At 38.9% G+C, this 14514-nt stretch overlaps 1 protein-coding gene across 1 annotated transcript in view; it reads right to left on the minus strand.

The window, feature by feature from the left end:
* The window catches only part of LOC150085504 (uncharacterized), a 934283-nt gene that overhangs the window by 207367 nt on the left and 712402 nt on the right, over positions 1-14514 (minus strand). Inside the window, exon 18 of the mRNA XM_090374582.1 lies at positions 11950-12501. Within this exon, the coding sequence (XP_090230708.1) occupies positions 11950-12501 (552 nt within the window). The remainder of the gene's footprint in view (positions 1-11949; positions 12502-14514) is intronic.

A 14514-nucleotide genomic window follows, 5' to 3' on the forward strand; every position in this document is an offset into this window, starting at 1 on the left:
CAGTGCAGATCAGGGAGTCTTGTCAATGATATACAGGAATTTTGCTAGCAGGGACAGGGAGGCAATTATCCCATTATACAAGGCAATTGTCAGGCCACACCTAGAGTACTGCATACAGGTCTGGGGGCCTCAATTTAAGACAGATGTAGAGTTGCTTCAGCATGTACAGAGAAGGGCAACAAGATTGGTGAGGGGAAACGAAGTGGTCCTCTTACCAAGAAAGGCTTAAGTTCCGCAAACTGCAACACCTGGAGAGTAGGCACCTGCGAGGTGATTTGATTGAGGTACATAAGGCCTTGAATGGGTTGAGCAAGCTGAATGCTGATGGGATTCTTCCTCTTGCTCAGATTAAGAACCTGAGCGGACACAGTTTCAAATTGAGAAAAGACAGTTGTAGAATAGATGTGCTGAAATTTACCTTTAGCCAGCTGGTAGTTGATTGGTGGAACAGACTTCCATCAACTGTGGAAGTTGATAGCCTAAATAAATTTAAGGCTGAGCTAATTGGGCAGGTATTTGGAAAAACGGAGGAGTGAAATGGGAGGGGTTTTTTTTTAGCTGATGCTGCATAAGCTTGCTTTCTTGCATCGTATGCCTCTACTAATGCTAAAGTAGGTGGCAAAGGAAGTGGGCAACCCTCAGCCACCTACTTTAGCATTAGTAGAGCCATAATTATGAGAGCATCCTTGCACTCAGTGGAAGCTCCCATGGACTGGAGATGTGCAAATGACAGGAGGGCGTACATGATGGATTGCAGGATCATGTAGTTACCAAGGAAATGAATGTAAAAATAATTTTGTTATCATATACTTGGATTTCAGGAAAGCTTTAGACACTGTTGGGCATGGAAGACTACTGTACAAATTGAAGCAGTATGGTATTAAGGGGAAGTTGCTACAATGGATAAAATGGTGGGTGAGTGGGAGAAGACAGAGAGTGGTAATCAATGGACGCTGATCTTCGTGGACTAATGTTATTAGTGGAGTCCCCCATGGTTCAGTGTTGGGCCCACTGTTGTTTTGTATATTTATCAATAATATCGATGAAGGTATATCAGGTTTAATGTCAAAATTTGCAGATGATAGAAAGGTTGGCAGGGTTGTTAATGACAGTAATGGCAGTGTGCTACTGCAACAGGATGTCGGAAATTTGGGCAGATGGGATGAGAGGTGGCAACTGAAGTTTAACATTGACAAATGCAAAGTACTGCATATTGGTAGAAGTAACCCCAGAGAAAGGTACCAACTGTGTTATACTACACTTTGGGTGGTAGAAAATGAAAAAGACCTGGGAGTAACTGTGCAGTCATATATGAAATTTTCTGAGCAGTGCTGCCAGGCAGGTCATTGGGTATTGTCAATGATATACATGAATTTTGCTAGTGGGGAAATGGAGGTGATTATCGCTTTGTATAAGGCAATGGCCTGGTGTACTGCATACAGGACTGGAGGCCTCATTTTAGGAAGGATGTAGAGTTTCTTAAGCGAGTGCAGAGAACAACAAGATTGGTGAGGGGAACAAAAGGGTGGTCTTACCAAGAGAGGCTTAAGTTCTGCAAAATTGCAGCATCTGGGGACTAGGCACCTGCAACATGATCTGATTGAGGTGTATGCCTTGAACTGGTTGAGCAGGGCCAATTCTGATGGGATTCTTCCTCTTGCTTAGGTTGGTTGGTTGATATGTTGTTTAATGGCACAAGGGTTGCTAAGGCCATATTGTGCCTGATTCTATTCGGTAGTGCAATTACCAGTTAAAATCTGTAAAATAATCCAGTCTGCTTTAAGAAATAAAAGAACTCAGCTAGATTTGCATTGTCTCCAATCAGGTGGGGTAATGTCAAAGGTTCTTGCAGATGTGAAAGCGATTTGAAAATTTTGTTTCGATAATTATTATAATGATTGCAGTTTATTAGAATATGCCTCACCGCAAATGTAGTCTGACAAAATGTACAGTAGATAAATATGGGTTAGATACGTATGCCCAACAGGCGTCCTAGCCAAGATCACCTCCTTTTGCCTATTTGATCGCATGCTTGATGACCACAACTTAGGTTCCTGTTTAAATTGAAGCAGTTTATTGTCGCACTGAGCCTGCCAGATTTGCAACCATTGCTCTTCACACACGTTTTTTATGAGTGATTTGTAGTTTGTATATGGTACTTGGTAGTTAGGAGATCTTGCAATGATTGGATGTTTAGCAGCTTGATCTGCGTATTCATTTCCTTTGATGCCTACATGACCTGGTATCCAACAGAAACTGACTGATTGGTTTACAGCTTGTAACGCAATAATCTGTGATCTAATTTGCTTCAAGACGGGGGTGGATTGGTTTGGATAGATTACGAACATGATGGGGCTGTTTGTTTTGTTTGTTTGTTTGTTTCGGGATTTATTGGGCGCATCGCCAACTATGACCATAGTGCGCCATACATATGATAATTATGCATGCCATTTCTTCTCAATTACAGAAAATGGAAAAAAGAAACCAGAAAGTAATGTTTTTTTTTTTTTTTTTTTTTTTTAACTAACTAAAGGAGGTGATATACTTTAATCATCTTGAGAAAGTTATATATGCTTGAGACATTTGTTTCATTGTTTAAAAGTGAGGTAAGTGTAGGATCTTTTGTTTTGGCTGAAGTGCAAAGAATCTGGCGTTCTCTTGTATATTTTGTGCATTCAACCAGAATGTGTTTCACTGAGAGCATTGTGTTACAGTAATGACATTGAGGGGGTATTTCTCCTCTTAAAAGATAACCATGAATGATATTTGTGTGACCTATTCGCAGACAAGCCAATATTACCTCTTGATGTCGGATTGAACTAAAGCTGGAAGGCCATCGCTCAAGGTTTGGCTTGATACTTCGAAGTTTATTATTAGGTTGATTTTCCCATGATAACTGCCATTGGCACATGCATTTTTCCTGGATTATTGGTCGATAGTCTTGATGAGGCACTTTCCACTTTTTCTCGGGTGGTAGGTGAGCTGATTTGGCAGCATTGTCCGCTAGTTCATTTCCAGGAATTCCCATGTCCTGGGACCCAGCAGAAATGTATGTTTTTTCCAAGTTCTGATAAGCTCTGTAAAGAGCTGACTATTCTTTTCACGACTGGGTGGGTGATGTTCATGGTGTTTTTTAGTGCTTGAAGTGCACTTAAAGAATCTGTGAAAATTATACTGTTGTTAATATCAGAGGACTCAATATGATTCAGTGCAACCTGAATTGCTATTAGTTCGGCGGAAAATATACCGAACTCAGGTGATAACTGATAAGCTAATGTGTTGTTTGGAAAAACTGCGGCGATTCCAACGTGGACATCATTCTTTGATCCATCAGTATGTACTATGGAAAAGCTGGGAAACTGGTCCACTACTGCATGGTATAGTTGCGAGAAGTTTTCTCTATGCAAAGTAGATTTATTCCATTCATGCAGATGTAAGTTACATGAGGGTGGAATAATATTCCAAGGAGCAAGAGAGGATGGGAGGCTATGTGCCACATTGTCTAAGGTTAAATTTAGTTCTTCTAAGAGGTGTTTTATTCTCATACCCAAAGGACAATTAGCATTAGGGCGGTTTTGGTATAACCTACTGTGCTGTGATGTGAAAAGTATGGGCCAGTTCGGGTGTTCTGGCATAGATCTAATTTTATAGGCATAACGTAGTATCAGTTGTTGTCGCCTAATTGAGAGAGGGGGTTCGTGTGCTTCAGCATATAAGCTATGTGTTGGAGACGTGCGATATGCCCCTAAAGCAACACGTATTCCACTATGATGGATAGGGTCAAGCCAGTGAAGGGCACTAGGTCCTGCTGAACTATAGACTGGTGCTCTGTAGTCAAGTTTCGATCTTATTAATGCTCTATATAACCGTAATAAAGTAAGGCGATCAGCTCCCCAATTGGTTGCAGAGAGAACCCGGATGATATTTAGTTTTTGTTGACATGATGTTCTTAGTCTTTTGATATGCTCAACGAAAGTGAGTTTATGGTCTAAAGTGATTCCTAAGAACCGTATGCTGGGATGAACTGTTATTTGTTGGTGATTCAGTTGTAGCTCCGGACTGGGATGGAGTTTGCGTTGGCGGCAAAAATGGATGCAAAATGTTTTTTCCGGACAAAGTTGAAATCCATTAGTCTGAGCCCATGAACAGATCTTATTTATTGCCACTTGCAACTGTCTCTCAATAGTATTCATATTTTTAGCATGACACCAAATACTAAGATCGTCTACAAACAGTGCTTTATCAATAGTGTTTGGAATTTGTCCGGCAATGGTGTTTATTGCAATTATAAAAAGTGAAGCACTGAGTACAGAGCCTTGAGGAACTCCTTCTTCTTGTAAAAATACTTGGGACAGTGACGTTTTGAATCGAACCTGGAATGTACGCTTGCATAGGAAATTCTGTATGAAAATCGGGAGGTGACCCCGAAGTCCATGGCGATATAATTCACGGAGTATTCCATACTTCCACGTGGAATCATAGGCCTTACTGATATCAAAGCAGACTAACACATGGTGTTCCGATCTGAGGAATGCATTCCGAATGGAATTCTCTAGTCTGACCAGTATATCTAATGTAGATCTGTTTTGTCGGACACTGTATTGTGCAGAATGTAGCAGATTGAGATTTTCAAGGTACCAGATCAGTCGGCGGTTCACCATCTTTTCGAGAATATGCAAATGGAACTGGTCAAGGCGATTGGTCTATAATGAGTGGGATTTGTAGGATCTTTACCTGGTTTAGGGAAGGCAAGGACCGTAGCATGATGCCATTGATTAGGGAATTTATCTTCCAGGAAGAGTCTATTGAATAGATGAAGAAGTAACTGTAATGATTCGGTACTTAGTTTCTGTATCGTGGAATAGTGAATATTATCTGGTCCTACAGCACTGCGTCTAGATGTTGACAAGGCTCTATGTAATTCGTGAATGGTAAAAGGTAAGTTGTATTGTTCATCTCCTTTTGAAGAGAAGTTTAGCTTTTGGTTTTCTAAACTTGTTTTTAATCTTCTGAAGGTCGGTGTATAACTTTCTATTGCTGATGTTTTTGCAAAGGTTTCACCTAGTATATTGGCAATTCCAGCAGGATTATTTACATTCTGCCCTCTCCATTCCATGATGGGTATAGGTATCGTTTTATATTTGCCACTCATTTTTCTGATTGCTTTCCAAATTTTATGTGTAGGCGTTGCTTGATTAATAGTCGAAGTGAAGCGGATCCAAGCAGCCATTTTATTGCAGCGTCTAACATATCTCGCTCTTGCTCTAGCACGCTTATATTGAATGAGATTGGTTGTAGTTGGACTCCTGCGAAAAGAATTCCAAGCTTTGCTTTGCTCTTTTTTAGCCACAAGGCATTCATCACTCCACCAGGTTTTTGGATGAATCGGTAATTTTGATGAGGATTTCGGTACGGTTTGTTCTGCTGCATGTAATATCGTTTTGGTGACATAGTCAACTGCTTCATCAGTTGTGGAATTTTGGATTATTTCAGGATCAAGCTTGGTTAATTTTTTATAGGACTGCCAATCTGCTTTATCAGTAAGCCAATGAGGAATTTTAGTAGGATGATGAGAGGTCTTATTAAGTAATTCAATTATTATGGGGAAATGATCGCTATGTAGCGGATCGTTGTTTATCGTCCACTTTAGAATAGGGTATAAGGTTGCTGAACAGATAGATAAGTCTATTGCAGTGCTTGTTCCTGAAGGAAGGTGAACGTATGTAGGTGAACCGTCATTTAGAAGAAGGAGGTTGTTATTGTCTAGACACTGTTCAATTAGTTTTCCTCTTTGGTCGATGCTGTTGTTACCCCATAGATTGTGATGACCATTTAAGTCTCCCAAAATGAGGAAAGGTGTTGGGAGTTGAGCTATAAGATTGTTGAGATCATTTTGTTGGAAGGTATAGCTTGGTGGGATGTATAAGGAGCAGATTGTCATATGGATGTCAGCAGCTATACGGACTGCTATTGCCTCGAGGGGAGAGTTCAGTGAGACCTGCTTGGTAGCAATATGTGGGTTTGTTAAAATGGCTACACCACCATGTGCAATATTCCCATTGGTTCTGTCTTTTCTAATAATGTTATAACAAGACAGTTTTGGTGTATTTTGGGGTTTTAAATAAGTTTCTTGAAGGCAGATACATATTGGTGAGTATTTACAGGAAAGATCATATAGGTCATTGATATTGGCACGGAATCCACGACAATTCCACTGTATTATTTTGTTCATTGTTTGTCTCTTATTAGACTTTCTGAGCGTTTTCGGGTTGCTGAGGTTTTCTGTTTTTCACTTTTATTTTTATCTTTTTTTGGGAAGGAAGGCCTTTCGGTGTCCATGTCTTCAACAAAAATTTGAAGAACAGGGTCATCTGCTGATTTTTCTTTAGTGTCCATTTGTTGTTGGTGACTAGAAGTTAGGATATGTTTTTCTTTGAGTCCTTGATCCGGAGTGTGGATGTTTTCTTGTGGTATGGTAATTGGTGTATTGGCTGCTTGGGTTTGAGTTGCACTGCACAAAGATTTTACGTAATTCGAGAAAGACTCTTTTGGGGGTACTGTTAGTTCAGTTTGCATTCCGGTTGATTGGAATTTTTTGGTGGCTTGGGCATACGTAGGTCTGTTTGCATGAGTTGGTGGTGAGATGATTCTTTTTGCTTCTTGGTAAGAAACATTATGCTCAGTTTTATATTTCTGGATAAGTTTCTCACTCTTCCAGCACTCACATATTCTAGCATAAGCGGGATGATCTTTTTTGCAATTTGGGCATACTGATTGAGGAGCATTACAGTTTTCGCAATCATGTTCAATTGAACCACACTTTGTGCAAGTAGGGGTTCCCCGGCAAGCTGTTTGGGAATGTCCATACTTCTGGCATCGGAAACACCGTAGCGGGTTTGGGACATAGGGTCTCAAATAATAGCCGGATATCTGCTATTACATAGCAGATATCTGGCCTTAATGGATGATGGACGATTCGGGGTATTAAAGGTCAAGATCAGGTTGCGGGTAGGGATCAGGCCATCTTTTCTGGTGGAGATTCTCTTGACATGAATAACTCCTTGTTCTTTCAGTTCTTCTAGCATCTCTTCTTCACATACATCTAGTAAGTCCCAGTCTGAGATCACTCCTTTAGAGGTGTTTAGTGATCTGTGGGGCGTTACAGTTACTGGGAGTCCTGCAAAGAAATTAGTTTTCAGAAGTCGCTCAGAATGTTTGGCATTAGATGTCTCAATGAGAATATCTCCTGATCTGAGTCTTTTTACGGATTTCGGAGATTCTGCTCTACTTTCCAATTACTTTTGAACTTTAAATGGTGAAAGTTTGCCAACTGCATTCTCACCAGTTGAATAGATGATCAGATAGGTTGGAATTGGATAGGTCTCTGGCTCAGTTTTTTGGTGCTTTGCAGTTCCTGCTGTGGAACTGTCTTTCTTTTTTGATATCTGGGTTGCGTCTGGCAGCCCAGATAAGTCTGAGTTTGATTTACTCATGATATGCTCTTTTTGGCCCCGGGAGATTGTCTTTTTCTCCCAGGTTACCAGCCCCACCACGTGGAGGCAAGAGCGGTGCCACCTAGTGACCCAAGCGAAGAAAGGGGTTAGTATTAACTAAAAATAAAAAGAGGGATTAAAGAAAAATGGCTTTCCTTTCTAGGTTATAGTATTTGATTATATCTATTTAATTATAATATTCAGGAGTTATCGGACTTTCGAAACTCAAGAGAAACGTATTTACAGTTAAGCGTACTAGATAATCACTCTGGAAAGGCACTGTGGTCACTAATATCACTTGGCACTCGGGGCCCATGATGGGGCATAAATTCAAATAGAGGAAAGAAAGTTGTAGAATAGATGTGCAGAAATTTGCCTTTAACCAGCAGGTGGTTGATTGCTGGAACAAACTTGCATTGATTTGTGAAAGTTGATGGCTTAAATAAATTCAAGGAAGAATTGGTCAAAATACTTTTGGGTCAACTGGATGGGTGAAATGGGAAGGTTTTTTTTTTTTTATTTTTTTATGCTATATAAGCTTGCTTTCTTGCATATTCCTCTACTAATGCTAATCCTCCTTCTAATATTGACTGGCAGTCCCCACTACAGTGAGGCAACAATGACACCTAATATGGTCATCCATAAATATTGCAAAATATGCTTCATATGCATTTAAAACTGAGTGCCAGTTAAAAAAAAGTCTTGTGCGTGATTTGCAGACAAAGCAGAATAATTCTGCAAAGAGCTTAAAAGCTTGATTGGTAATTATAATCTAAAACCAAGTAAAATCATTATGATATTCTTTGCCCTACCATCAATATCAAGAAATCTGCATTTATACAAAAAAAAGAGCATTTATTGTGTCATTTAATATTTTGTACTGAAACCTTTTGCTTTTATGACAGCCTTCAATCTTCACAGCACACTCTCAACCAGTTTTTTATCAATGTCAGGTGATATGTTCCTCCACTCGGCCTTTAACGCACGTCTTTGTTCTTTGGACAATCTCGACGTGCACCTACCTGACAATCCAATACATCCCAAAGATTCTCGATAGGGTTCAGATCAGGACTTTGGGCTGGCCAATCCAACTTTTCCACACCCATGTCTTCAAACCACCCTGTTAGGACCCAAGCAGTATGAGGTATTGCCCTAATGTTTGAAGTGCATAATTGTCCAGGATGGCCTGGTATTGCATAGCATTCGTGTTTTGTCAATAATGACTAATGGGCCAAGCCAAACCATGAATAGCAGCCCCCCATACCATGGCACTACCTCCGCCAAACTTCATTGTTGGGAGGATACAATCAGGAAGGAACTGTTCACCTGGCATTCACCACACCCAGGAATGGTCATCAGACTGGTAGAGTATGACCCTAGACTCATCTGTTCATAGGACTTTTCCACTGCTCTACAGTCCAGGATTCACGCTCCTTACACCACATTAATCGGCATCTAGCATTTGTTGAGGTGATCAATGGCTTGTGAACAGCTGCATGACCATTGTAACCCTAACACAGCTTGTCCTTCATATTGCACTAGTGATGACATTAGTCCCAATACTCTCACAGAGGGTTTGTGTGACTTCAGACAATGGCAAATTACAATTTGTGCGCACAGTTCTTTACAGAATTCTCTTGTCCCTTTCTGTTAGTTTTCGGGGTTAACCAGGTCGTTTTTTGGCAGATTCAGTCCCATTCCTCTTCTATTTGCATATGACGTCACTAACCGTTGACCTAGGGATCCCCAATGTGACTGTGGTGTCACATTGGGGATCCCTAGGTCAACAGAACGCTTCCTTTTGAGACATCCTGCTAACAGACTTCCACCATTCCATAGTGGAAGTCTGTTAATTCTGTTGAACGTATCATCTTGCATACCCACCTTTGCAATTATCTGTTTGAACTCCAGTGTGAATATTTATAGCAGGTTCTATGACATGTTGCATACATGGGACCTGTTTCCCCATCCATAGAGTGGTGTCCGGATATTAATGGTAGGGCAGTGTATATACATATGGAATCACTGGTATAATACGTAAAGAAAGGATAAAAAGTCAAAATTCATTACTCATTACAAATAATGTGACAGTAGAGCAATGACAAAATTATACTTTGTGCACTTTAATTAGAAGGAAATGGAAAAATCAACATAAAAAAACATTACCTTTTGTTATTATTTAAATATTGAAATCTTTTATATGAAAAATAATATTATACTGTGATATTAAAGATTACATAAAATGGGTTTGTAGAACAGAGCCACTGAAAAATAAAGCAATTAAATCCTATGACTATAATGATAATACTATCAAAACTTTTTTTTTTTTTTTTTAGCTATCTCAAACTTTCTTACATTTTATATTCTACAGAAAGTATCACACATTAAAATTTATATTAGTCTGTAAATATAGAGATCCAACTCTCCATTTCAAAACCTTTAAAACAAAGTGCAGCTAATCTGAAAATAAAATTCAATTTGTTAATAAACATGTAAAATAACAAAAATAAATATTTATATTAACTCTTCATTTGGTGTACCAAATAAGTCTCCTTAGCAGGCACACTGTTCCAGTGTGCAAACAACAGTATTTGGGGGGAAGAGGTAAAAATTTTTAAATGGGATACTTAATAATATGAATAAATAATATCTTTAGTAACAGTAGTCTTGTAATAAAAAAAAAAAAAAAAATATATATATATATATTAAAATTATTTCCTTACTTGCTCACTTCTAATTCACAACAAGAGAAATCAAAACTTGAACCAAAACTATATGGAAAAATATGAAGTAGGTATACAAATGCAGATTCTTTTAAAAAAATTTTAATGGCTATATGCCTCCATATTAAATGACTAAATATTAAAATTATTAATAATAAATTAAAGAGCCATGTAACTTATGATTTGACTATATTAACAATAAATACAGGGTGTCTCAAAAATTGGTACAAACATTTAGGGGAGGTAGGTAACATCTAAAGGAATATGAATCGCATAGGAACCCATAACCGGAAACGTCATGGGAAAGTAGTAGCAGAGGCACAAGAATCAGAAATGACACAAGACTAATTAGTGGCAAACATTTATTTGACATAATATTAACAATGGAGTACGAGATGGATGCATTTCATGATGTTACAACAGATGCTCGAAGGTTCCACCATGAGACGCGATGCATGCGTGACACCGACGCAGCATGGATTGGTGGACATGGTCGAACACACCTGGAGTTTTTTGACAGTAGCAGCAGCACAGATGAGTCTCACCATGAGATCCATTTCCGTTTCCACAGGCGATTCATACATGATAGATTTGAGGGTCCCCCAACAGAAATAAATCAAGGCTCGATAAATCAGGTGAGCGTGGAGGCCAGGCAACGGGTCCACCACGGACAATCCATCGACTCCCAAAATGCCTGTTCAAGTTGTCACGAACACACCTTCCATAATGGGTAGGCACCCCGTTGTGTTGAAACCAAATGTTGCGTTTCACATTTGCTGGAATATCGTCAAGTAACCTTGCTAGAACTTGTTCAAGAAAGATCCGATATTTAGCGGAGTTCATGTGGGATGGTAACAGGTATGGGCCGACTAAGCAGTCACCGACTATACCTGCCCACACATTTATTGCGAAGCGATGTTGTGCTGCATGGGGGCGCACACCGTGTAGGTTGTCGTGAGCCCACACATGAGCATTGTGATGATTGAATAAGCCTTCCAGAGTGAAATAAGCCTCATCAGTGACCAAAACATAGGCTGGAAAATTCAAGTCTTGAACACTTTCTTGGAGAAACCACTGCACAAAAGCCACACGTGCAGGATGATCTTGGGGGAGCAGTAACTGAACCCTTTGGAGATGAAAGGGGTGTAAGGAATCGTCGTGCAAGACACGCTGTACACTGCAACGGCACGTGTGCTGGTAGCAGGATCATCTGGATGGCATTCAACACACTTTCTTCCATGGCGGGAGTTCGTGTTGAACGTGATCTGCCCACACTACTCCTGTTACCTATAAATGACAGATAATCGCACAAATTTTGAGGCACATGCGCAAACAAATGGTGGTCCGGTACATGTCTGTCTGGGAAGTGTTCTCCATAAATTCGTTGAGCGGTTCGTCCATTGCCCTCTGCTAATCCATACACTAGGTGCATGTCTGCCAGCTCACAGTTCGTATATCGATGCATGCTCTTCGTGCGGCGATTACTGCTTGAATGGGTAAACCAGAAATTTTCCCTCTCGCGAACTGATGAACAGGGCCGTGTCCCAACTTACGGTGACGTTTCCAGTTATGGGTTCCTATGCGATTCACATTCCTTTAGATGTTATCTACCTCCCCTAAACGTTTGTACCAATATTTTTGAGACACCCTGTAGTTTCTAAAATTTCATACAAGTTAATAAAGTGCTTTTAGTTCAAGTATTTAGAGAGGAATCAGAAAAAACTTACACTTACCTGATCTAAAATTTCTGACAAAAGTGGATCAGGTAACTGTGATGAAGGTGGTGTTGCTAGAGATTCAGCAGTGGATGAATTATCATTACCACAGACTACCGATGGTAATGATAACGTTGATGTAATCTGACTATATTGTCCGCATGGATTTGTACTTTGCAAATTCACTGATGGGCTTCTCTCACCAATTAAAATTTTGTTTGTAAAACCTTGTGAAGGGTAGGAACTACCTGCAGAAGATGGTTGAGAAAGGGATATATGCCCACGTGAGTCTGAGTTAATAATTTCCTGTTGTAAGGATGTAGCAGGAAGACTGCGTGTATTTCCTTGACTCAGAGCATAAACGTACTGACTGTTAGATGAGGAACCAGTACTACTAGTTATAGTGCCAGTACAGGGTGTATGAACCAGTTTCTTTTCTAAATTTTTTGGAAGTCGTTCTTGAGGAAGTTGGGATATAGCATTAGCAATACTTGTGGGAACTGAAGGGGCAGTTCTAGGTATCTGCGATAGCATAGAAGCTAACATTGGATTTTGTCCAGCAAGATGTGCCTGAAATAATAAATAAATAGAGAAAAGGAAATATAAGTACAAAACTATAGATGTGAGCATTTAAGTAGCTGTAATTTGATGGAACTATTATTCTTACTCACTTTTTTTGGTGAAGTATTATTTTCATTGATAATTTAAATATAATGGAATCAGTATATTACTGCATATATTTGTAACCTTGAATACACATCAACGGATTACTGTAATTAATCAGGCAGTCTGCATAAATTTGGATTTCAACACAAGGAAAAGAAAAATCATCTAATTTTGAGCAATTTGTTAATAATACTTCCTCCCATCCTTAAAAATGCCAAAGACAGAGATTTTTATTTTTTTATTTTTTAAAGTACTATATGTGATTTTACCCCTAGACAGAAATTTTGATAGAAGGGTATTTATATCTGTTAACAGGAAAAATATCTGTTAAAATATCTTTCATAAATAACATATACTATGCATTAACTTATACAAATTATTACAATATAACATACAATTATCTAAAATTAACATATTTCAATCTTTATAAATATGTCTAACTACAAAGTCAACTGAAAAATATTAGATTAGCTTCATTAAGCACATTTGATGGATTCTGAAAGTCTAACCTGCATCACAAATAAACAAAACCAAACTGACCTATGAGTTGTATCTATCCTTCATCTGGTAATATCCTATGTAATTGGAGAAATGTATATTGGTACGGTGAAAAGTGTTACTCACATATTAAACATAACTAAATCTAGAAACAGCAGTAATGCACTTTTGTCACCATTGGTAGCAATTCTGGAACTGTTTTGGCTGGATAGCACAGATAGCATCTTAAGCAGTAATGCACTTTTGTCACCATTGTAGCATAAACTTCCACAAACAGCCCAGGGTGTCTTCTGGTGAACAGGATGTCTAGGAAAGGAAGACTGCTGTTGTTTTCTATTTCCATTTTGAATTAGGTTTTTTGATGATTGTTACTAAGAGTTTCAAAAAATTTTTGTAGATTTTCTGTTCCACGGCTCCAGATTACTAATATATCATCAACATACCTACTCCAGAATTTTGGTTTTTTAGGTTGGTTTTCAAGGAATTCTTCTAATTTTGACATAAATATTTCTACCATGAGTGGAGAGAGGGCATTTCCAATGCTGAGGACGGAAATAAATCCTCAGTGCATACAGAATTTGTAGAGAAACCTCCAACAAGAACTACAAACAATAACCAGGATTGCCTTGAAGGATGGATTTCCTCTACATGTGATTAACGGAGCAATAGAAGACATTTCCAAGACCTTCACACAACCCCCAACCCAGCAGGGATGGAAGAACCACTATATGCATACCTTACATACCAACAATCGGTACAAAAATATGCAAAAGAAGCAAGAAACTATGGAATCACCACCTTTTTCAAGAGTTCTGTCTCCATTAAGCAAATCCTAAAACAACAGCCCAATAACCCCAACAAAGCTAGAGGTCCTATTTATAAAATAAACATAGGAGAATTGTACAGAAGACTTAACTGCAGAATCAAAGAACATAAAAAATATGTACAATATGGAAGAATTCTAAAATCTGACACAGCCTTAAATGCATTCCAAAATGGTGACACATGGGATTTCAACAATACTAGAATCCTCTCTACAGACAACCAGTACAACAGAAGAAAATTTAAAGAAGCCTTCTTTATAAAAATGTTTGGAACCTCATCGATTAACAGAAAATAAGGGATCGAATTAAACCCACAATATTTCCACCTTTTCAACAAAGAAAAAAGAAGAAATGGGGGGGGGGGGAATAGTTCAGATATCAAGAAGAGCAGCCCACAGACAAACCCTCTCCAGACCCCCCAAGAACCAGCCTGCACAACAACCACAGATGATCGGAGTATGAGAGAGCAAAGTTTATCCCAAGGCTTCCACTCCAACAAGAACCTCTGGATCCAGGATAGAAAAACTTGACATCTTTCTATTGGTTAATAGACTTAATCCCTCACCTATAAATTAACTGTTGGCAGCACCTCTTG

The sequence above is a fragment of the Mastigoproctus giganteus genome, chromosome 5, assembly GCF_048544385.1.
Source record: "Mastigoproctus giganteus isolate SK-2022 chromosome 5, ASM4854438v1, whole genome shotgun sequence".
Classification (NCBI taxonomy): Eukaryota; Metazoa; Arthropoda; class Arachnida; order Uropygi; family Thelyphonidae; genus Mastigoproctus; species Mastigoproctus giganteus.